Genomic DNA, 22960 nt, shown 5'->3' with positions numbered 1-22960 from the left:
CAAGCCATAGGGCTCCAAACAACATATGAGGTATAATTATCCGGTCCCCCATTTTGCAGAGAAGGAAATGTAACACAAAGTGAAAGGAGGCATCTGCCCAAGACTGCCCCCCCCCCCCGTGTTGACTGTCGCAAGTGCTCTGGCTGCTTTCTAGCTGCGATTCGACTGCAGTCCCTGGCCTATCAGCTCCCTCCGCCCTCTTGTTCTCTTCTTGACTGCTCAGCCTTTTTGTGACCTGGCTGCCCTCCTGAGCAGGGAGGCTGGTGGCTTTTAAAAAAAAAAAACCAAAAAAAAAAATTTTTTAAAAACAGTGGCAGTGTTGAGAAAGGAAAGCCCTCTGAGGAAACCCCACGTCCTCTGCCGTTCTTCAAAAATGTCCATGGTCAGGACATATTCCAGGAATGATCTGTCCCTGGGTCTCAGCCATTGTACAAACCACCGTGCCTTGTTTACTCCAGCCAGATCTTGGTGGCCTGGGATGGGACCATGTAAGATCACTTTTTTTTTTTTTTTTTTTTGCACCAAGGCTGTGCTTCCAGGGTAACCGGGTGTGATGCTCATTTCCTGTGTAGAAGGTGATAGGAGGGAGGAAAAGCGCCCTCCAGCCCACCGGCCAGTGCAGTCAGCAGCAAACACACATTTCTGGAAAAGCTGCACCCCACAGTCCAGCAAAGCTGCCAAGGAGACCTCTGGGGCAACACATCTCGGATCTTCCTTTGTTCCCAGTAAGGTAAGCTCATCCAGCTGATGCATTCCAGCCTCCTCTTCAGAAGAAGGGGGAAGGGAATCCACTCTACCTGCTAAATGTTTATTCCAGAGAGAGAGAGAGAGAGACTTTCAGAGCTGCCCTCTTTTACAGATGCCAGATTTCCTTCTGCTTAAGATGGAGCACTTTCTCTTCCTTCCTCCAAAGGGTCTAGAGAAAGTGTGAGAATTCTTCTCAGCCCAGTGACTGATGCTCTGGAGTTCAACAGGCTGTCAAGTCACTGATCCTGCCCTTCACAGCTACATGGGGGTCTTCTCTGTGGTTGGACTCAGACAGACAATCAATCCGTATTCTTCTGGTAGTTTTAGAGAGTTAGGGGTGGCTCAAGAGAGGAGCTGCTGTGTGTAAAACTGTACACTCATTGCACTTCTGTCTGTTCAATAGGTCTGGCAGGATTTTGTACTGCTTTTGAAAAACCAGCAGACCCTGTTTCTGGAAGTGACAATAAGCCAAAATAAATACAGGTATCAAGTAGGAAGCAATTTTTTAAAACACCAACCTGTTTCTTAGAAACAATTGTCTCTTTGCAGCCTGTGTTTTAATTTAACTCATGGTGTAGGCAGGATAAAAAAAGCTTTTTTTGTGTGATTTCTCAGATTCTTTCTTTATCAAACTAGATCCTACTCCCAATTTCTTATTCTTATTCGAAGAAAGAGTTCTCTGCAAAATGCAGGAACTCTGCTACCCACCAGTTTAATGAAAAGCTGTCATCTGGATCATTTTAGAATATGATTTGTCTGTGGCTGGGACAAGTGTAATCACTGTTCTTTTGTCAGCTCCTTAAGAACAAGCTCCGCGTGGGAAAGTTTCAGGAGGACCAGAGTTCAGGGGCAAAATACCTTCTCCATGCATATAAGCCCCCCCCCCCACGGCATCCCTTGCAGCGGCTCTGGTTAATGGATCTTAGGAATCGAGGATGCAAAAACCTCTAAAAATGTTTTAACCAAATTACTAATAATAATAATGCCAAGCTTCTCTTAAGCTATATGTGTGAAGGAACAGTGTGCAGTATAGTCCTTTGTGTCAGCATCTTGTATGCACCAGATCCTGAGCCGAATCTAGAGTCTGGAAGCATTACTTCTGGAAACTTAAATTATGGAATGATGGCCATCCTGGCTGGCAATTTTTTCAAGCTCTTGTTCAGTCTCTGGCATCTCCATGTAAAGGATCACTGGATGCAGGGCTAGCAGAAACCTCGGAGAAGCACTTCTAATGCAACCAGACTGTACCAGATTAGGTGGGCTAATAGTTTGTCTCAGTGTGCATGCTCAAATGAAACCTACAGGCACCTTTGTTTATCCTCTAAACCCCGTTTGGATGCCATGGGTATTCTAGCTAATGCAGCCGCAGTTTTACAGGCTGAAACTCTACCCACCGGAGGACATCGTGCGTTGTTAACAGAACCAATAGGAGTATCCCACTGGGAAATAAAAAGAGGGCCCAGGCACATGGAAGAGTGAATGTTTCCAAGATAAGGAATGGTGTACCAAAATGGTTATACATATACAAAATCCAGCTCTCATTCTTTCTCTCTGCTTTTGTAATGGTATTATTTTCTTAATCTGTATTTGTAACCTGTTCCTTCATCCACCTCCAGCATCAGCCTTTCCCTTTCCCTGTGCTCATCCCCTAGTCAGCATGTCTCCCTTCTCCAAGTCCATTCAGCATTTTCCATGCTTGGGATCCCACCAGCATGCCATCTGCTAATGTGTTTTCCCTCACCAGTTGGTCTCAATCCTTTAGTGTAGCTTCCCCAAATCTGGTGATGCCCAGATGTGCTAGAGCATATGTGTCAAACTCAAGGCCCACCGGGCTGTTTCATGTGGCTATCACAGGGTTTCCTGCTACTGTGCAGCATACAATACGCAGGCGCTTACTCGGTCACCCATAATGCTCCGCAAAGATGTGGGGAATCTGCCCAGCGGGACTTCTAATCTTAGGATTCCAAGATGCGAAGAGTCAGAAAGTGCAGCCGCTTGGGCGGCATACAACACCTTGGGAAATGTAGTCCTAGCCATTGCCTACTCCCATTCTTACGGCTCCTGGCGAGGACTGTTTGATGGTGTCGCCTAGCAGCGGCCATCTCTGCCTCCTCTTCCTCCTTGGCTACAGACGTGAGTGAGGAGCCAGGTGGTAACGAGGGCCATGGCAAGCGAGAGGGAAGTGGCAAGCGAGTGGGAAAGGTGGGAGACTTCTGTGAATAATTAACAAAATAAACAAACACAGATGGGGCTGGGAACAGGCGACAACAGGTGTCACTAAAATTCACTTTTCAATAAATTGTACAGTAATTGTACACTTGAATATCTGCTTGCCCTTATTTTACTTATGGTATTTATTTTTTTATTACTTTGATCAGAGATGTTTACTGTCTGAGCTAGTTATTACTTATGCTATTACTAAAACTATAATAATCAAATGAGGAGGATTGTATTGACATATGATGAAGAGCAGATACATTTATATAGTCCTACAGATACAACCGGCCCTTTGAGGGCAACCCTAATGCCGATACGTCCCAAGATGAAATTGAATTTGACACCTCTGTGCTAGAGTGTCACTCCCAATCTTCTCAGCCAGCAGAGTATCAGGAGGGCCACAGGTTGGAAGAGAAAGCTACCATACTGTGCTAATTAGTGGCTGTCTACATTATTATGCAGCAAATCCATGCATTTGCCACACATGCCTGCTCAACCCATCCCAGCCTTCTTAGAAATCTATCAATAGGATGCCTGTGTTTGCCAATGTGTGTCTACCTCATTTTTCTAAACTTCAGTCTGCAACATCATGGTATTACACAGTTAATTTTGCTGTTTTCCCAATTCAAAGCAACATCAAAATAAAAGATGAGGCTGATGTCAAAACAAAACAAAACAAAACAACAACAACAACAATGCGCCGTCAATTCAGTTCTGACTTACAAGTGTGTAAAAATGAAAAGGTGTTGAATTGGCACTTTCAAGGAGGTCAAGGGAACTCCTGAGTGTCACTTTTGTCTAATCTTCTGTGCTACCCAGGAAAGGCCACAGCACCACAGACGTCCCATGAGTCCCACCATTTACTTAACTTACTTTATTTGTCCTATTGACACCCCATGTTTCCTCCAAGGAGTCTGCGGCACTCTTGCCCTTTTATCCTCACACCAAACCTGTGGGGCAGGTTAGCAGGGAGTCAGGACTCAAGCTAAGGCCACTGGATCGGTTTCTGCTTTTAACCTGGGTCTCTTCCATCCAGCACTCTAACAGTCTAACCGAATGTGCAGTTAGTGACCTTCCAAAGTGTGGCCTAACTCTTTCCCAGAACAGAACCTCTGGCAGTAATCCAGAAAGTCACACTATCAAGTAGAAAAAATAGGTGAAGGATGGTACATAAATTTATTTGTCTCTCTTCTCTCCCTCCCCCCCACTTCCATTTTCTTTTCCTTTGTACCTTGTCAATTAGATTCTAGAGTCAGAAATATTCTCAAGGACCATCTAGTCTAATCCACTGCCAGTGCTGGAGTAAATATCAGAATTTAATACTAAATAACCTTACTATAAACTGTTGTTTTACACTGTAAACATCCAGAGTACATGTGCACAAAGGTAGCACACAAATTTAGATATTGCATATAAATATACCGTACACATAATATATGGGATTAGTTTTTTTTAATAACTAAGTTATTTAAGAACTTTGTTATTTAATTCAGCAAAACGTCTAAAAGCCGTTTAGGGCTTTTGTCTAAATGGCGCTGCATAAAAAACCTGCAGGAGAAGCAAGTACTTAAGCTATAGTAGGCAGGAAGTGGTTTTGTTTATCTTTCTAGAATGAGTGCATTGTTCAGAGTTTTCCAGTCACCTAATCCCGTTTTCAGTACTGAGGTACTGTGCATTGAAATGAAAGTAAAAACAATACTCAAGATGCTATCTATGAAATTACTTTTTAGAAATGTCTCTTTTTTTTTCCTTTTCTGTCTCTCTCTTTTTTAACTATAGAGTACATTACTTTTCCGGACTATGACTTCCAGAATTACTGTGGTACTCTTGGAGTGGCAGTCCAACATTAAAAAGTACCGTTTTTAAGTCCTGCAAAAGTTTCCTTTGTGAGCACCCTGCCTGAAGAGGAGGGGATCCTCCCAAAGAATTTGGCAAAAGGTAGTTCTTGGGAATGTGCAGAGTTTTTGTTTCAAAACAGAGCTTTCTGAGCCTTTAATTTAGCTGTATGTCACAAGGCTCCTTAGCTGGGGGAGTGGTGACATCTAAAGAGGGCTAGAATTTGTTTAAAATAAATAGGGTTTGCATACGATGACTTAACAATAATTTTTCTCACCTCTAAATGATGCTACTGGGTATTAAGGATTGCTTGGAGGAGCAACCAGAAGGACCATGAACTGAAAACAAATTTCCATCAGTCACAGTGACAGATAATCTCTCCCTCCCCTCCCCTCCCTCATCACAACAAAAACATGCTGATCAGCCTATCTCCTGAAAAAAGACAAAAGCCATTCCCACAGCTATAAATACTATCCAACAAACACCAACAGAGCATGGACAGAGTTCCTACTCCAGCCCTCTGAAGATGCCGGCCACAGAGACTGGCGAAACATCAGGAAGAACAACCTTCAGAACACGGCCAAAGAGCCCGAAAAACCCACAACAACCAAATTTCCAAGTCTCAGGATGTCCTGGGAAGCAGCTTGTTCAAGTCAAAGTGTACATTTTAACACCAGGGGTGGGTGGATTTCCTAATTCCTAGGCAAGGAAAGCCAGAGACGAGCACGCCCTCAATGGAGAGCCTGTGCTAAGGTCCTCTTCCCCCTGTCTTCCACCAGAGGGAGCATAATCAGGTAGGGAGCAGGTGGGGCTGGGGGATGCGGGAAATCACAGCCTCATCCAAGGAGTCCGGAAAGGTCAATCCCAGAGTCCTGGCAGGCGGCTAAAGCCCAGCTGAAGACCCAAACCAAGCATGGGCAAAGTGTAGCTGCTTTTGTAACTCCCACACCTGTTGTTGTTGTTTTTTTATAGACTCCGGGAGTGCCAATTCATCTTTTAAAGAGGCCATAGCATCTCTGCCACACTAAGCCCTCACATAGACCCCCAAATACCCATGTTTTCTAAATGGGAAGAGAATGCCTAAGCACTTCCAGTTTTATTTTATTTTGGTTTTGGCACTGGCTCTTGGATCCAAGAAAGGTCCCCACCTCAGCCCTATTCTATGCCACATTTCAAAGAATAACACCAAAAATGCGTGACCATTAAGTTTATTTATTTATTTACTTAACTTATATGCCGCCCACACTACCCAAAGGTCTCTGGGCGGCTTACAACAATTAAAATACAATTAAAAAGATAAAACAATTAAAATTAAATTATATTATTAAATTATATACGCTAAAAATTGCCATCAAGACTCACCGTTGATACTATTTCAATTAAAAGCCTTCTGGAACAGGAAGGTTTTGACCTGGCGTCGAAATGTCATCAAAGTCAGCGCCAGACAAATCTCACTTGGGATGGCGTTCCATAGTCTGGGGGTCAGCTGCCGGAAAGGCCCTTTGTCTACAAGCCCTCCCTCTTACCTCCTTAAGGGACGGTTCTTTCAAAAGGGCCCCCTGGCTAGATCTTAACTGCCAGGTAGGTTCATATGGAAGGAGGTGGTCCTTCAGGTATACAGGGTCCAAGCCGTTTAGGGCTTTATACATCAAAACAAGCGCTTTGAATTGGGCCTGGGCAGCAACTGGTAGCCAATGTAATTTGAACAGAATCGGCTTGATATGACCCCTATCGGCCCCACCACTCACCAGCCATGCAGCTCAGTTCTGAACCAGCTGCAGTCACCGGACCATCTTCAAAGGCAGCCCCACATAGAGCACATTGCAGTAATCTATGAGAGATGTTACCAGTGCATGTTTAACTGTCATGAGACTCCGCTCATATTAAAAGGCAGTCTCCGTACTAAAACCCGGCCTGAAACCCGATTGAAATGGATCCAGAAAATCAGTTTCATCCAGCAGCACATGGAGTTGTGCGATCACAACCCGCTCCAACACTTTGCCCAAATAAGGGAGGTTTGCCGCTGGTTGGAAGTTAACCACCATGTTTTATTTAAATTTGTTTTATTCCTAGGCTGCCTTTCTCCTGGTATTTTCCCTTTCCTTTATTTTTAATCAATTATATTAAAATATTTGTTATTTATGTATATTATTTTAACGTAGATCCACACATCATTGAAGGCCATGAGATGAAATTTAATTAGCTTGTGCATAAATCCAGCATTGCTCTTCATTATGGTTGAGCCAATTACTTCTTCAAACATGACATCTACTAATCTGAAAAGGATCCTCTGCTTTTGGTGGACTCTTCCACCTTCATCTTTCACCAAGCATCTCTCTCTCTCTCTCTCTCTCTCTCTCTCTCTCTCTCTCTCTCTCTCACACACACACACACACACACACACACACACACACACACAGAGAGAGAGAGAGAGAGAGAGAGAGAGAGAGAGAGAGAGAGTATAAAAAGCATTGAAGCATCAGTAATATTGCCATGAAGGGCCTGAGATAGTGCTAATGAACTATGCATATCATATTTCCCCATGTAGACACTTCACCACCCAGTTATTTTGGCTGGATGAAAAAGATAACCTGGTATATACTAGAATTCAATATTCAATATAAGAGCCTCATGGCGCAGTGGTTAAAACGCTGTACTGCAGCTAAAACTGTGCTCATGACCTGGGGTTCAAATCCCAGGTAGCCGGCTCAAGGTTGACTCAGCCTTCCATCCTTCCGAGGTCGGTAAAATGAGTACCCAGCTTGCTGGGGGGGCAATGTGTAGCCTGTATAATTAAAAATTGTAAACCGCCCGGAGAGTGCTTGTAGCGCTATGGGGCGGTATATAAGTCCAATAAATAAATAATAAATTTCTCTCTTCTTCTTGCAGTTAAAGTTCACGCTCAAAATGGAAGACTCCGATGCCCTCTCACTGTTGCATGATGGGTACCACAACTTGACAGAGCTGTTCCATCTGCTCAACTCCACCTTCACCTACTGCCACCTAGGGCTGGATGACAACATTAAGCGGGTGTTCCTCTTTGTCCTCTATCTCATCATCTTTGTGGTAGGGTTGGTGGAGAATCTCTTGGTGATTTGGGTCAACTGGCAGACCCGAAGCCACAAGAACCTCGTTAATCTGTACATCTTCAACATGGCCATTGCAGACTTAGGAGCGATCCTTTCCTTACCATTTTGGATGCTGGAAGCCATGCTTGATTACGCCTGGCACTGGGGAGACTTCCTATGCCGCTTCACCCACTACTTTTACTACGCCAACATGTACAGCAGCATCTACTTTCTCACCTGTCTCAGTGTTGACCGCTATGTGTCATTGACAACCTCTTCTCCCTTTTGGCATCGACACCAACACCTTATACGACGCATCGCTTGCTGCTGCATATGGGCCTTTGCTGCCATTGTCCCTTTACCGGAGGTAGCACATATGGAATTAACTGGGACATTTCAGCCAGTCTGTTTCTTTATGGCCCCCCTTGAGACCTACAGTGCTTGGGCCCTGACTCTCACTATTCTTACGGCCCTAATTGGATTCCTTATTCCCTTCTCGATCATGGCAGTCTTCAACATACTGACTGCCAGGCATATCAAGCACTCCAACAAGCCAGAGGGCAGGAAGCACTGTCGCCTCATCTATGCCTATATTATTGTCTTCCTGGTTACTTGGCTACCATTCCATCTAATGTTATTCGTGTTCACACTGGAAGGTACCAGCATTTTTCTCCACTGCTACTTGCTAGATTTTCTTTACTTCTTTTATGACATCATAGACTGCTTTGTTCTGGTCCACTGTGTGGTCAATCCCATCTTATACAATTTCCTGAGCAAGAACTTCCGAGGAAAGCTTATCTCTGCTGTGGTCAGGTACATCCCCAAAGACCAGATTGAGCAGAGGGGTAAAGAGGGCTCCTCCAGCACCCAGCACTCTATTGTCATCACAAAAGAAAACATATCACCAAATTAAGGCTTATGATGGTTCACTGTCACACTGCCACTACAAGATCTTGCACGTTCAGAGATCTGTCATTGGAAAATGGAAGACTTTGCTAAAATGCTCTCGCACCGTTTCCAAGTGTTGTCAGTGCCTCTTGCTTGGAACCCAGGGAATTGGAGATACAGGGTGAAATAGCAGGGATGTAATAGGCTGCTGTGTCAAACCTTCTGAATGTAACCAACTGAGCAGTTAAGCTTTCTATTGATCCTCTTCTATATCACCTCCCAATTCCTTGCCTCCAAGTAACTTTGGCAATGAGCAATGTTTTCTACTGCCCTGAAATTCTAGTCATGAAAATACATATTTCTGTTAATTTTCCCATTTATTTGTGCAGTTTGGGATGACAATTCCATTCTGAATTTTCATTAGAAGAAATGGTCCATATACATTTATGCAGAATGGTATACCTTTGAAGCAGTCTGTGAAATAGACATTGCCCATGTCTTTTATGAATGTGCTGTTGCTTCTGACTGGGGGATCAGGAGACCAGTAATTCCACCCCTGCAGTTTGCGTACAAGCATTTTCCTCCCAACTGATAAAATGCACGCGGTGTCTTCACAGAAACATACACACACAAGTGGACATGATTATGCATTTGGAAGGGTATCACAAAAATACCATTAGCCAGCTTAAACCTACTCTGGGACTTTGAATCATCCCCCATCCCCAAGGTATGCATGCATGCCCAACAGTATTACTTTGTATATAGAAGTCCAAACTCTGTCTCAGCTGTCCTTTGCATCTATCTTCCTGTTACTAAAAACATTTGATTCCTTCCTTCTTGTGTCCGGGGCATCTAATCCCTAACCTCCAACAGAATCAAAGTGTTTTCGTCCTACCTTGATTTTCAACAAATGTGACAGCCGTATTACAAATATTCTTTACAAAGCATTAGTTATTTGTGTGGAGAGTTGTATAGAACATAGGACACAGCAGTCTTGCTCATGAGATTCACATTACATGGTGAAGCCAGGAGAGAAGAGAAGGAAGAAGGCCTGACTTGATAAAGAATGGATTGCTGGCTGTGGAGAAAATATATTCCTAGAAAATGTATTCGCCACTTTAGGAAATTATCTCCAGAAGCATGATCCTCCCATTTAGAGGTGTTGGCGGGGGGGGGGTGCCTTTTAAAAAAAGATAATATGTATTTTCCAGGTTGCAGGAGGAAACTGACTAGCAAACTAGCAAACTGACTAGCTGAATCTTCCTCATCCCTTACGTATGTAACCAGCACATGCTGTGAGACAACACACAGAATTTTGTTTGTTCTCATGGCTGCCATGTGCACAAACAATAAAAAAGTAAGAGCCGATACTTCTGCCCTAGAATCTTCCACAAATGTGACATGACTAGGGTTATAGGCTTTTGGGACCCCTCATCAGGACCCTGAGAGATGGTCAGTGGATTGCAGTGCAGAACATTTAGTTGAGAGGTTAGAGTGAAAAATGAGAGGACGTGCTGAGCAAAATGTTCTCAACACTTCCTACCCTGGACAACGCTGACCTATGTATGAGAAAAGCACAAGTCCTTTTAGGATACAGATTTGAGCAAGTTTAATACTAGAACAATATGGACAGGAATTTGAAGAGGAGGGTACTGGAACTGACATAAAATTAATAAATAATTAAAAGGAAAGAAAACAGGATATTTATCCAGGTCTCAAGGGTAGACATACATGTTGCCCATATTAGGAGAAAGAAAGAAAAATCCTGGTATAGAGTTCAGGGAAAGACGCTCAAGGCCAGGAAGGCAGGATGTTCAGGAGGTGCTCACTTAACACGAACAGTCCTAATTTATCTACAACAAATTAATTTAGGAACAAAATGCATGGACGATTTTCAGGAAGTCTTTATATTCAGGACAAATTAAGCCAAATCATTCTCGATCAGAAACAATCTAAGACAGGTTAGTTCCTGCACCCAAAGCATAAAATGTATATATTTTAAAGATCACTCAATAAAACAAAAACAAAAACAAAAAGGCCAAATGTTTTGCCTCAGATTGATGCTATCTTTCATTTCTGGCAATCCTAGACATATTGTTTCCCCACATCTTCTGGCTCCTAAGGAAAACGGGACACAAGGAATAGGCGCAGCTTCTGTCTTTGTGCTGGGCTCCTGCAGAAGCAGTGAATGAGTGAGAGAAGGAGAGACTACCTTTCATAAAGTGCAGATCAAAGCCAGACAGAGGAACACCTCTTTCCCACACCCCCTAGCCTGTTCAGGCTCTGTAGAAATACTGGCCTGGGATCCTAACAGCTGCCATATTCTTCAGTGCTTGGCACAGAGACTGTTTCTTTCCTCAATACTGTACATATCATACACTGGACTGGAGTGAAATGCTGTTGTTCTTGCCTGCAAACACAAAAACTGCAAAGAACAAGAACTGTATCAAAAATCTTCAAGTTTATCATTTTATTATTCTAAATAAAAAACACACTTTTGTGCCAAACGATGGAGTATAAAAGAATCAGATGTACAACCATTTTAGACATCTACTTTTTTTTCTTTGAGGAAGGAGGAAAGTTTTACAAAATATACAAACTTTACAGCAAATAGATAGCAAACACTTAAATAACCAGGAGGTTGGTACCTACAATTAACTTAACCAAAACGGTTAGACAGCAATCACAATGCTCTGCGTATTTTTTTTCATTCTGTTTCGTTTCAAGACATCTGGATCTTTGGAGGAAAGGGAGAAAGGTATGGTTTTGAGTTTACAAACAATAGTAATACTAAACATTAGCCTCAAAAACATTTCTTTTCTCCCAAAATGTTCTGCCTTAGATTGGAAATACCTGTTCCATGCCTGAAATCTCCCGTTCTGATGATAATGGGAGAGATTCTTCAGAAGTTAGCATGTCACTCAGTGAAGCTATTTAATTACAATGCAGTACATTGTCTTTCTTACAAGCCTAAGGGTTCCAAAGCACTTTACATTTACTACACCTCACAACTTTTTCCCTGTGAGGTAGTGTTTTGTTTTTATAGTACTGTATTTCTCCTACCCATGTGCATTCTTAAGAGACTAGGAGAGGGTGTGTCTGAGATGGGCAGATGATATTCCTTGGCCAAAAACAAACTGAAGAAGCAGAAGTTCAGAACCAGAAACAAGCCCCTAGTCTTCTGGCCCTCAGCACTCTAAGTCCAGTGATTCATAACTTTATGTGGTAGACTGCTTCCATAAATTAAGTTCTGAAGCTGGCCATGCTTGCCAGCAGGACAAGTTTGGCACTGGAAAACCACAAGAAAAGAGGTCTAGAATTCTGTTTCGGCTTGAAGATAAAATCTTTACTACATCAGGTTACATATAGCTCCTTCTCTATCCTTCCCAACAGATGCCACATCCTGATCATGGGAATATGGTTCAGTTCAGCATAATGCCATGTTGCAGAAACAGAAATGATTAATGATCTCCAGAGCTTAAACTAGGAGGCTCAGGGTTTAAAGGTAGGGCCTACCCTAGTGAGCTTTGAAGGACAGTGTGCTCTGACCTCTTCGAGCAGAGAAGGGTAACTGGGCCTCAGATATGACAGTATTCCCTTTACTTGATAGGTAGTATGAAGCTTCTTGCCCAGCCAGGCTCCCAGAAATCCAGCCTTCTGCCTTTGGTCAGCAGCATGAGAGAAGCTTGTTGCAGTTTAGGCTCTAGCTTCCTGCTCAGGCCCTCTCACGTCTAAATTCAGGCAGTCCTGACCCCACCATTAAGTAATCATAATACTAGCAGTGATGAAGCTCTGAGGCAGCTCTTAGGTTTTTACAAGCAAATCTGCCAGCATGAACTTGTTTTTGGAAAGAATCATCTCTGCCAATCAATGTTGAATCCATTCCTTAGGGTATCTTGTTTGGTGGCTGACAACTTCTTGTGCCCACAAGAAGAAATGAAGAAACATGCCTGAATATTTGCTAGAGCTATGTTAAAACAGTAACATTCTCATGAGATAAGACATAAATAAGTGATCCCCCTCCCACCTTCCTTGACACACATCAAAACAATTAATCTTCACAATATCCTAAGAGGTAGGTACTGTCAGCAGAGGGGCAGATCAAAACTGCCCAAGGTTGCCCTACTGGGACTGTCCAAGCTGATTCCTGGGGGGTTTACATGTGTTTCATTGTCCCCCTTCGTAAGTCAGGGCTAGAACAATGCTACGTTGATTTCTCTTTTAATAACAGTGCTTTTCTATACAGAAGCCAGAGAGTCCATTTGTACACAATTGACTTGTTAAGACTCCAGGTCTTCATCTTGATGAGGTAGATTGCATTATATCTAGAGGTGGATTTCAAGCTGGATGTGTCATCATTTTACTCATCCATCCCACTCCCCCCCTTCGACCATTGCATGGATTTCACTTGGGGAGCATCCTGTCTGCAGTCTGAAGCACAGTGCACAGGACAAAGCCATAACGAATACAAACTGGTTCAAGACCTATATCCTGTGATCTCCTTCTTGTATTGCAGCCTTCCCATAAGCACTTGTTTAGCTGTAACAACACGAAAAACTGGAGGCAGGAAGAAAAGCTCCAATGTTCGCCTGAAGGGTGGTATTTATTGTTCCTTTAGCAAATGCTGACTTTTACTGGCATGGGGCAAGTATTCTTGAGTCTTTTCGGGTAACAAAAAAACTACTGTATAGTATTAGTTCAAGCCCAGACTCCAGAAGCATGATCCTCCCATTTAGAGGTGTTGGGGGGGGGGTGTGCCTTTAAAAAAAGATAATATGTATTTTCCAGGTTGCAGGAGGAAACTGACTAGCAAAGAATTTAAAAACAGAAATGAAACACATTTGCTGCTCAGAGGAAGAATAATAGCTTTTTCTTATATTAACCACTTCTTTTACTAAACAGCTAGACAAGCATTCAAACCGTGGGATAATCAACTCATCAAGATTTTAATGATAATAAATTGTTTTAAAAGTTGCATATCAGCTCTGCAACATGGATAGCTGGAGTTAATGCTGCTCAGTACTAGAAAGGTAGCTGACATTATCCAAAAGTAAAGAGAGACTTGCCATTTCAAAACCATTTGAAGTTCTTTATCCTTCCACCCTATCAATGTGCATCACAGACATGAAGGCTATTAAGACAAGACAGATGAACTATTAGTGTTGTTCCTCTCCACATGCTTCAGATGTGATATTTGGTTTTTCAAGCACTATCTGTACAGTTCATTCTTTATATATTGATCCTTCACCTTTTAAAATGGAAATATTTCAAAGGTTCTACAAACTGCACCAGGGTTTGGAGCTGGGTGACATACTGGGTATTAGCCAATTAATATCACCTGCAACTGGCATTTGTTGCAGATCGGCAAAGCAAAGCATTCAGTGTGTGTGCACTGTCAAAGTTCAGTCCTGGAAAGAAAGGAAGGACTGTGTGTGTACTGCACATAGTGTGGGCACATTCAAACCAGATCCACTTCTCTACATGTCACACCAGTCCTCACCCCAGTAGGCTACTTTGACACAATTGCAAAGGATGTGGGAGTATAGAGAGAGAAGGAGTAGACTATATTTCTCTGTAAAATAATGCTGTGGTTTGTGTGCCAGGATACAAGATACGTAATAAAAGTGCTTTTTTGAGAAGGTTTATGAATCCTTCAAAATGAATGAATAAAGATGGTGTACATTTCCCCAAAGACATGACCTGCAAAGACCCTGAATCTTTTATTTCTCCTCCTTTCTTTAAGGCAACAATAGATCTTCAAATACTGTACATCTGTGTAGTTTTAGACATATCTGTTCAGAAGCTCCACTTTATGTAAAGGGAACATTCTTCTAGGTTAAGTATCATACAATTACAGCCCCAAAGGAGGATTCCTAGCACTGTTTAAACAGCGATGCCAGACACCTTCAGAAACCTGAGCTATTGGGCACTTCCCTCATTGAGCAGGGCAGGCGAGTGGCAGAACCCTACAAAGCATTAAGATACTCATGGAGGAGACAAGGAAGAAAAACAGAATTGTACTCTGATGACCCAGGAACCTTTTTTTTTTAAAGAGGGTGTGGGAGATGAAGCTAAGAGTTGTTTCTTAGGACACTTTCACCTTCATGCTCCCCCACCCCAGAAAAACATGAATTTGATACGTTCTACTTCCCCACATTTCTCTGTACAGTATTGCCTTTTGATTTTGTTCTCCTTGCTCCAAAGTGAAATTTTATAAAACTAACTCCCCAGTAAAAAGGGGTGGGGGGGAAAGCTAAGTAAGGCTGGGTGCAAAGTAAGTTTAACAACTGAAAACTAAAAGCCCAACTTAAACTTGGTTTTGTGCTATTAATGTCAGCTTTACCTATAGAAATCAGAAGCTGGGGCTCTTCATGGCATGGAGATTATCACTACCACCAGAAATGATGGCACATCACATGGCTGTTAAAGGCATGGAAGCAAAGGCTGGTAAATGGGGGGGGGGGAACCTAGCAGCACTGATGGGAGAGAAATAGATTCTCTGACAAAAAGATAAAGCTAAGAATCCTAAGCACACTTACTGACCAGGGAGTTTAGACCCCCTGAATTAAGTGGGGCTTCCAAGTAGGCATGTTTAGAATAGCTTAGTAGATTTCTCTAACTGACATCCTCCCAACAACCGTTCAAAAACAATCCTTTTCACCTCTCACCTTCTCCCCTGCTCTCTCTGCTGATGTGGAGCATCAATATATCTTAGTAGCAAAACTCTTTTAGCGATGGTAATGGCAGAGAGAAGAGTCAGAAGAAGGAAAACTTATATAATGGAAAGGGGGGAAAACTAGTCTGTTTCCTAAATTTGAAGCAATGGGCACTGGACTCAGCAGGAGGTAACACAACAGGTTTCTTGAGAACAATAACACTTCTAATGTGCTATTGTTTTCACAGGACAGTACTGGATTTAAGAAATCCTCTAACAAGGCAAAGGGACATAAAGTTAGGATGCTGATGATGCCTAACCTTTAAAAGCAATGTTTTGCTACTATCGCAAGTAGCACTGGCTTCCCTGATACTGTTATATCAGCTGTCTGTGTTTTTTTCCGTATCTTTGGAATGGATGATGTACATGAAAGTTTGTTCAATGGTGAAATCAGGAGGAAGGCTGCCTTTGTGTACACCTATATGCTTGCTCATAAGGTTAAGAGTAGAGCTATAGTGACCACACACTGTGCACCGGTACATGAGAGCCCCAGAGTGCGTCTTCAGATGGCACTTGATGGTGGAACGTCCACGGAAGAACTTGTGACACACTTTGCACTGATAGGGCTTTTCTCCTGTGTGGATCCGCCGGTGGTAGTTGAATTCACTGGTATGAGCAAACCTCTTCCCGCACACCTTACAGCTGTACTTACTGTTCCCAGGTTGGTTCTGGAGAGCCATGTCTTCACTGAGGAACTCTTCTGTCAGCTTCCTCTTCTGCAGAGCTTGCTGCTGGAGTCGGTCACCAAAGCTCGGCTGCACCAGGTCCAAGTTGGAGCTACACTTGTGCTGGCTCACATGGTAGCGGTAAGCAGCCTCCAGCTTGAAAGCCTGGCCACAGTAGTGACACCGAAAGAGGGCTTCCTCCATGCTTTGGTGGACTGCCATGTGCTTCTCCAGAAGGTGTCTGTCCACAAAACTGTTGGCACAAATAGAGCAAGAAAAAACAGAAATCCCCAAGTGGGAAAGTGTGTGCCACATCAGGCTGCAAAGATTGAGGTGGCGTTGGTCACACACCCTACACATTTGGCCTTTCAAGTTCACATGATCCAGTATGTGACCCCGAACCACATGAAAATCTTTGGCCACCAGTTTCCCACAAGTGGCACATGCCAAATCCCCGCTGAAAAAGTTTACTTTCCCTATCAGTGGGTCACTGGGATGAATGATAATGTTGTTGTCAAATACTCCTTCTCGACGGTGAAGGTTGAGCTGCCACTGCGTGAAAAACTTAGTCTCACACATATCACAGGAGAAGAGAAATATCCCTATGTGAGACAGGACATGAGTCACTCTAGAGTTCCTGTCCTGGAAATGGGTCTCACAGACCTTGCAGTTGCCGGTCAGGAGGTCTACATGGTCCCTAGCATGCTGGCGAATGAGTTGAATATTGGGTTCTAGTACCTTTTTGCACACTTGGCAGGGCATGGCCTTGCTATCTCGGTTGTCATTCTCGAAGGACAGTTCCTCTTCGCTATCATCACTCAGCTCAATCACCTCCTCAGCGGCACCCAGCTCCTCACTGGGGTCTTCAAAATGTAGTGCCTCTTCCCCAAGGTCTTCTAGCTGTAATTCATCCATTTGCCCAAATCCCTGGTCTTTGGAATGGTCACTATTGCTAGGGCAGGAATTGCTGCCTGTGGATATATCCAGGGAGGTATCAGAGGGGGAAAAAATGCCTTTTGTATAATCCCCATTGCTCTGGATCTTATATGCCTGGCAAGAGTTCACCGCTGTTTGAACAGCCATGCTGATATTGTTGAGCCCAGCCTGTGCCATAATATTCATAGTGCCAGTGAACTGCGCTGGTGTTTCCTGCTCTTCCATTTTGGGGCTCTGTGGACGTAATAAGTTATGACTAGCATCACTTGCAGAGTCTTCTTTGTAGCCGCCTGTTGCTTCACTATGCATGCTGCAATTGCGCTCTGCTCCCAGGTGTTCCCCACTGTTTCGGATTTCACCCAGAGTTTGACTTGGCTCAGGCAAAGCACCGCTTGACCTGCTCCCACCCGAGACAGAGGGCTGTTTGGTGATGGCTGAGTTTTCCAAGTCTGGAAAAGTGGAATGGCAGGCCTTCAGCAAATCATCCATGCCCAATTTTTCTGCTACCTCATAAATGACACCCACGTTGATCAGGTCTGTAAAAAGCTCTGAGGTGTAGACAAAACTCAAGATCTTTTCAAAGTTGGCTGGAGTGATAAAATCCACCACGTAAGTGCGGGCAGCATCCAGTCCTGTATTGAGAAAAAGGTTTTGGAAATAGCCTGCTGCACATGCCAGCACTGCTTTGTGTGCAGGGAAGGAACGACTACCCACAACAATGGTAACATCACACATAGTTTCTGACAATCTACATTTGTTAAGTTCTTTCAGCAGGTTATTGGGGTGGTCGGTACTGTGTAGTTTGATCCTCATGCCCATCTTGACAGCTGCCAAAAAAACTCCTTCTCCTGCTCACTTGGTGTTTATACCTGCCTGTTTTGTCCACTGCATCAGAGGGGGCCTGCAAGGCGCTGACTTTCACTAGACAATGAACTCTAGAGAAAAAAAAGTAAACAGTTTTAATTTAGACTCATACTTGTTTACAGTGTAAGCTTGCTTGGGCATTTTGTAAGCAGAAAGACTGGGTGACAAGTGAGTTCAGTTAATACATAAATAGATTTTTTAAGTAACAAGAAAACATAACTGCTTTGGAGGAAATGCTTTTTCATAAAACAAGTAGTAAGTGTGGCAGTAAAGCGTGTGTATGTGAGAGGCACATACTAGCAATCAGAAAGCATTGTCTTTTGTTTTAAACCAATGCATTTTCATGCTTTCTATCTGATAACGTATATACTTTCTTCCAGATGATTTTCCACTTACATGTATTTGCAGTCCTGCAGTCTGCTAAACTTATTTCAGATGTAGATTATTTAATTCCTCTGAATAAAAAAGCGGGGTTGTCAAGTCATACAATTTGTGTTCACTTGACCCATGGGTTGTAATTTTTTTATCCAATTTTTTTAAACCATCTCATTACCTTCTCTTTAAGGTACATACTGTAAAGTCATTTCAATGGATGGGCTAAAATTAGATAACATTGTCAGCAGTAAAACAAAAGACTAGGAATCTGAAGTCCTTTCCATTAGCAACAGGAACAAATACAACGTGTTGCATCTTTTGTTCGTAAATCTTCATATAAGATTTGACTTTTAACCCTGATTACCAATAAAGTACAGTAAGTAACAACAAAACTGGTGTTATAATTCCCTTTTTCTATGATGCTGCAAGTAAGGCAGACAGCAGGGGTGCTATCTTAGCACAAATTAAGTTTAGCACCCAACCAACTACAAATAGAGAACAACTAAACTTTCTCACAGTAACATGAAAAAAAAAAAAAAAACAGAGAAGCTGGACACTAACAGAGGAGACTACCTTATGCCAATTCTTTACGCAAAAAAACCCCACAAAAAACAAAACCTGAGGTGATGGAAATTGCTTCATAATCAAAGGAAGTGATACTAAAAACCCAGGCTTTATAGAGAAAAGCATGCACCAAAGCAATATATGCCACCTAGATGAAAGGAATAAGGTCAACCCAGAACATGGTTTTATTGGTAAATCAAAAAGTCATGAAAGGTTGTTAAAATGAGACAGGGATAGCAAATATTGTTCAAAGAAGTCTCTCATTTGAGTTGTGGGATGAAATGGGAAAATTAGCTAACGGAATGTAAATTAAGGGAAAGGTTAGGGAAAGGGAGGAGAGCTAAGAGAAAAAGTTTTAATGTCGAGAAAACAGGGCAATTCAGGATGCTATGGTGCGGTGTGGGGCGAGAGAGAAAGAGAAAGCCGCACGTCCCATAGAGCAAGAGGTAGGGAGGGACGGAGGGCGAACAGAAGAGAGGTCTCTGCTCAGGATGGGGAAGTGGGGCCCGAAATATTAGGGGAAATATTAGGGGGAGCAAAGAAGTGGGGTCCGCGGGCTTCCGCTCGACATGAAAGGGGGCACCGAGAGCCCCTGACCTGAGAGGGCTCTGGGCGGGCCGGGAATGAGAGCTAGATGCGAGGAAAGGGGGGCTGAGGGGAGCGAAGAGAGAATTGGGGGGGCAGGTGGGGAGAGAAGCGGGACGGGGAGGGGGGAAAGCCCCCTTGTGTGGCGGGGAGACGGAGCCTCAGACCTTGGGGAGTAGAAGCGAGTCTCTTTTCCTTCAGAGGGGAGGGAGGGCTGCCCCTTACCCGGGAGGCGGCGGGCACCACCATCCCCGCTCTCGCACCCACACAAAGGGCTCCGGCGGGCTCCCCTCCACCTCGGCCCGGCCTCCCTCCCTCCCCGCCAGCCCGCTCGCCCGCCCGGCCTCGCCGAGGAGGTGCTGCTCCGGCCCCGGCCAAGAGGCTCCATCCGGCCCCGAGACGGCCGGGCCCAGCGCCGCCCCCAGCCCCGGAGGGGGCACTGCAGCGGCGGCGGCAGCAGCAGCACCAGCCCCGGCTTCAGGGGATTCGGGCGGGAAGCGAGGAGCTGAGGAAGGGGGAGGAAGGGGAAGAAGACAAGGGGAGGGCGATGGGGCTGGGGCGGTGGGGAATAAGGGAGTGAGAAGATGATGGTGAAGAAGGGGCTCTGCCGGCTGCGTGGCGCGAACGGGGGAGCCCAGCTTTGAGGAGACGACATGAGGATAAAACGGGAAATGGGGGTCCGTCGTGTACGGAGGGACGCGGCTGAGGGAAGGGGACCTGCCTGTGACAGCGCCGCTCGCGGTCGAGGGCCCTAAATAAGCGCGTGTGGAGAGCCCTGAAGGTCTCCGGAGTCCCTTTGGGACGCGGACCCTGAAAGCGGGACGCCCTGCCGGCCCTAGACTCTCGGGGCGCCGTGGAGGGGAAGAAGGGGCCACTGGGCAGCGCTGCCTTTGGGGACGCCGGGCTCCCGACTCCTGAGAAGGCATCTTGTGCATGGCCGTGCGCGCAAAAGGGTGCGGGGTCTTTTGTCTCCCTTTGCATGGTATTGTACGCCGCCCCTCCGGCGAGGGGTTGTGCACGGCAGCCGTGCTCGCTTCGGGATGCCTACTTCACCAAGACATGGCTCGCTCTTCGAAAACTGCTTGCCCCAAAGGCACGTTTGCCGGAATATAGATACTATATTTCCCCCCCATCGGTCCCAGATTCTACTATTGTACTCTGACATTTCTTATAGATGCGTGTTTGGGATGACGGAGCTTGTTTCCAAAATATGATGGACTAATTCTTCTCTCCCAGAGTTTTTGAGTGATGACCCAGCCCAAACTGTTTATTTATTTATTTATTTTATTTATTTATTTATTGGACTTATATACCGCCCCATAGCGCTACAAGCACTCTCCGGGCGGTTTACAATTTTAATTATAAAGGCTACACATTGCCCCCCCAGCAAGCTGGGTACTCATTTTACCGACCTCGGAAGGATGGAAGGCTGAGTCAACCTTGAGCCGGCTACCTGGGATTTGAACCCCAGGTCGTGAGCACAGTTTTAGCTGCAGTACAGCGTTTTAGAGGTTGTGGTAAGATGCTTATAGCTGGAGGATCAAATGAGCATCATATTCTAATTACATAATATACATAAGCTTTGCTCATGTATATTATATGCATTGCACTGTTATGCATTATACATATGCATTGCTCAGTTTTTGCTTCCAATCTAGTGAAATGTGGAGAAAGTCCAAGAGAGAGAGGGAGATAAGAATAGAAGTGAGTGTAGCTGGTGGGGGGGGGGGGACGACAGACAAACACTTAGGGGGAAGAAATCCTATCTCCTTTACTTTGAGTCTCAAAAGGTATCAGATGAAATTGGAAACTGGAGTGCTTACACAGAATGCTTTTACTCTCAGACAGTCACATCTTTCTTGTAATGCTTCCCATATATGTTTGAGGTGGGTGTGTTCATGTGTAATACCGTATATATTTTGAGGCAATTATCCCTTTGGTGTGTATGTACACCCTGCCAGAAAGGTTTAAAAAAAATTCACCAGCCAGGCTGGTGAAACTGGTGAGATCTGAAATGTACCCACCTATCTGTACTTTGATTTGAGGAATCTGTGTTTTGGGACACCCTGCTATGAGAAAAGGGACGTGGTGGTGCTGCGGGTTAAACCGCAGAAGCCTCTGAGCTGCCAGGTCAGAAGACCAGCAGTTGTAATATCAAATCTACACAACGGAGTGAGCCCCCGTCGCTTGTCCCAGTTCCAGCCAATCTAGCAGTTCGAAAGCATGTAGAAATGCGAGGAGATAAATAGGGACCACCAGGGTGGGAAAGTAACGGCGTTCTGTGTCTAGTCGCACTGGCCATATGACCACAGAAACTGTTTTTGGACAAATGCTGGCTCTATGGCTTGGAGACGGGGATGAGCACCACTATGAGAAAATCACTGTAACCAAGAAGTAAACAATTTCCAGTGAATGATTAAATATTCAAATCAATGATGTCAAAGTCCTATCACCTGGAATTTTGTGACTGAATCAGTTTCTTTCCTAGCAATTTGTGACTGCTAGGCCTTAGTCATTTTCAGCTCCTAACAGGGCTTTAAGGGGATAAGGTCTGAGGACCCCTGGTTTTGAATGTGATGCTAAAAAATACCATGGGCATAAGTTTAATCGAATGTCTTTTTGTTTTGTTTTTGACTTTCATCCCCCAGCCATTGTTTTAAACATGGGCTATTTATTATTCACCTTGAACTATAGTTTTCATCTCTCCTACATGCTCTTTTGTTAAATTTCATTTTCACCATATACTCTTTAGTGACATTTCATTTTTCTATTTGTACTGCTTTTCCTGTATTTGTAAGTTGAAGACAAAACCTGCATTTGTTGTAGTTGCTAATTTATTTCAAATATACCTAAAATCTACCAAGCACCATGGAAAGGTATCATTTTAATATCAAGGTAATATTAATGGTCTTAGTGACTATATACTACTTCTAAAAACTGAATAGCACTTTCTGAGGAGCATTTATTTATTTATTTAATTTACATATCACCCTATTAGTGTGACACATTATTCTAGGCAGTTTAGAGCATGCTATGAGCAGGATGTTGCTTTTGCCATCCTGGGTTTTGCCTAATGACATTGTGGCAAATTTATAATGATAGGACCTGATCACAATAATCTCTATTGCCATATTCCCAAGGAGAATCTAAAAATGCAAGCAGTGGTGTCGATGCACATCAACACAAGTTCCAGCAGTTTTCATCTCCACTAGGAGTGGTCTATTAGGCCAGATAGGCGGGATATAAATTAAATAAATAGGAGGAGGTCTTTTGTAGAGCTAATGGATCTTGGTTGCCCTTTGAAGAGCAAGACACTCCAAAATCTTTTGCATAATAACAGAGGTAGCTCAGAAGAACATATTGGTTTTGTTTTCTATTCCACCACCATCTCTCAGCTATTCTAGAGTCAGAGGAAAATGTGGGCTTTGGGTCCTGCCACTGTAGGAGACAAAAACTGGAAATAATAAATTGGAAATTAACATAATTAGGTCCCAAATGTG

At 43.9% G+C, this 22960-nt stretch overlaps 2 protein-coding genes across 5 annotated transcripts; one reads left to right on the top strand and one right to left on the bottom strand.

Moving 5' to 3' along the window:
* Positions 1-303: 303 nt before the first annotated feature.
* On the top strand, positions 304-10792 carry ACKR5 (atypical chemokine receptor 5). Of its 2 annotated transcripts, none has more exons than XM_020815453.3 (2): positions 304-730; positions 7690-10792. In XM_020815453.3, exons 1-2 carry the CDS (start codon positions 554-556, stop codon positions 8779-8781), a joined length of 1269 nt encoding a protein of 422 aa, XP_020671112.2. In that variant the 5' UTR covers positions 304-553; the 3' UTR covers positions 8782-10792. The 2 variants fall into 2 exon arrangements, with proteins under 2 accessions (XP_020671112.2, XP_078240716.1); XM_078384590.1 differs by lacking the exon at positions 304-730 and adding an exon at positions 1233-4902.
* Positions 10793-11211: 419 nt separating this feature from the next.
* Positions 11212-19871, bottom strand: ZBTB39 (zinc finger and BTB domain containing 39). 3 transcript variants are annotated; one of them, XM_078384589.1, is made up of 3 exons: positions 19628-19868; positions 16124-18007; positions 11212-11493 (listed from the first exon to the last, which is right to left on the bottom strand). In XM_078384589.1, the coding sequence occupies exons 2-3, from the start codon at positions 17889-17891 to the stop codon at positions 11429-11431; spliced, it is 1833 nt and encodes a 610-aa protein (XP_078240715.1). In that variant the 5' UTR covers positions 17892-18007; positions 19628-19868; the 3' UTR covers positions 11212-11428. The 3 variants fall into 3 exon arrangements, with proteins under 3 accessions (XP_078240715.1, XP_020671108.3, XP_020671109.3); XM_020815449.3 differs by having other exon boundaries at positions 11212-18007; positions 19628-19871; XM_020815450.3 differs by having other exon boundaries at positions 11212-18007; positions 19686-19870.
* Between the last annotated feature and the right edge of the window lie 3089 nt (positions 19872-22960).

The sequence above is a fragment of the Pogona vitticeps genome, chromosome 2 (genome assembly GCF_051106095.1).
Source record: "Pogona vitticeps strain Pit_001003342236 chromosome 2, PviZW2.1, whole genome shotgun sequence".
NCBI classification, from domain to species: Eukaryota; Metazoa; Chordata; class Lepidosauria; order Squamata; family Agamidae; genus Pogona; species Pogona vitticeps.
Note: the sequence above shows the minus strand (reverse complement) of the source record. Positions and strands in the feature narration are given on the sequence as shown.

Excerpts from the sequence above, each read along its gene's own strand:
- ACKR5 (XM_020815453.3), top strand. The coding sequence starts at position 554 with ATGCTCATTTCCTGTGTAGAAGGTGATAGGAGGGAGGAAAAGCGCCCT. Across the intron at positions 731-7,689 it reads CTTCCTTTGTTCCCAGTAAG|TTAAAGTTCACGCTCAAAAT; the intron begins GTAAGCTCATCC and ends TTCTTCTTGCAG.
- ZBTB39 (XM_020815449.3), bottom strand. The coding sequence starts at position 17,891 with ATGGGCATGAGGATCAAACTACACAGTACCGACCACCCCAATAACCTG.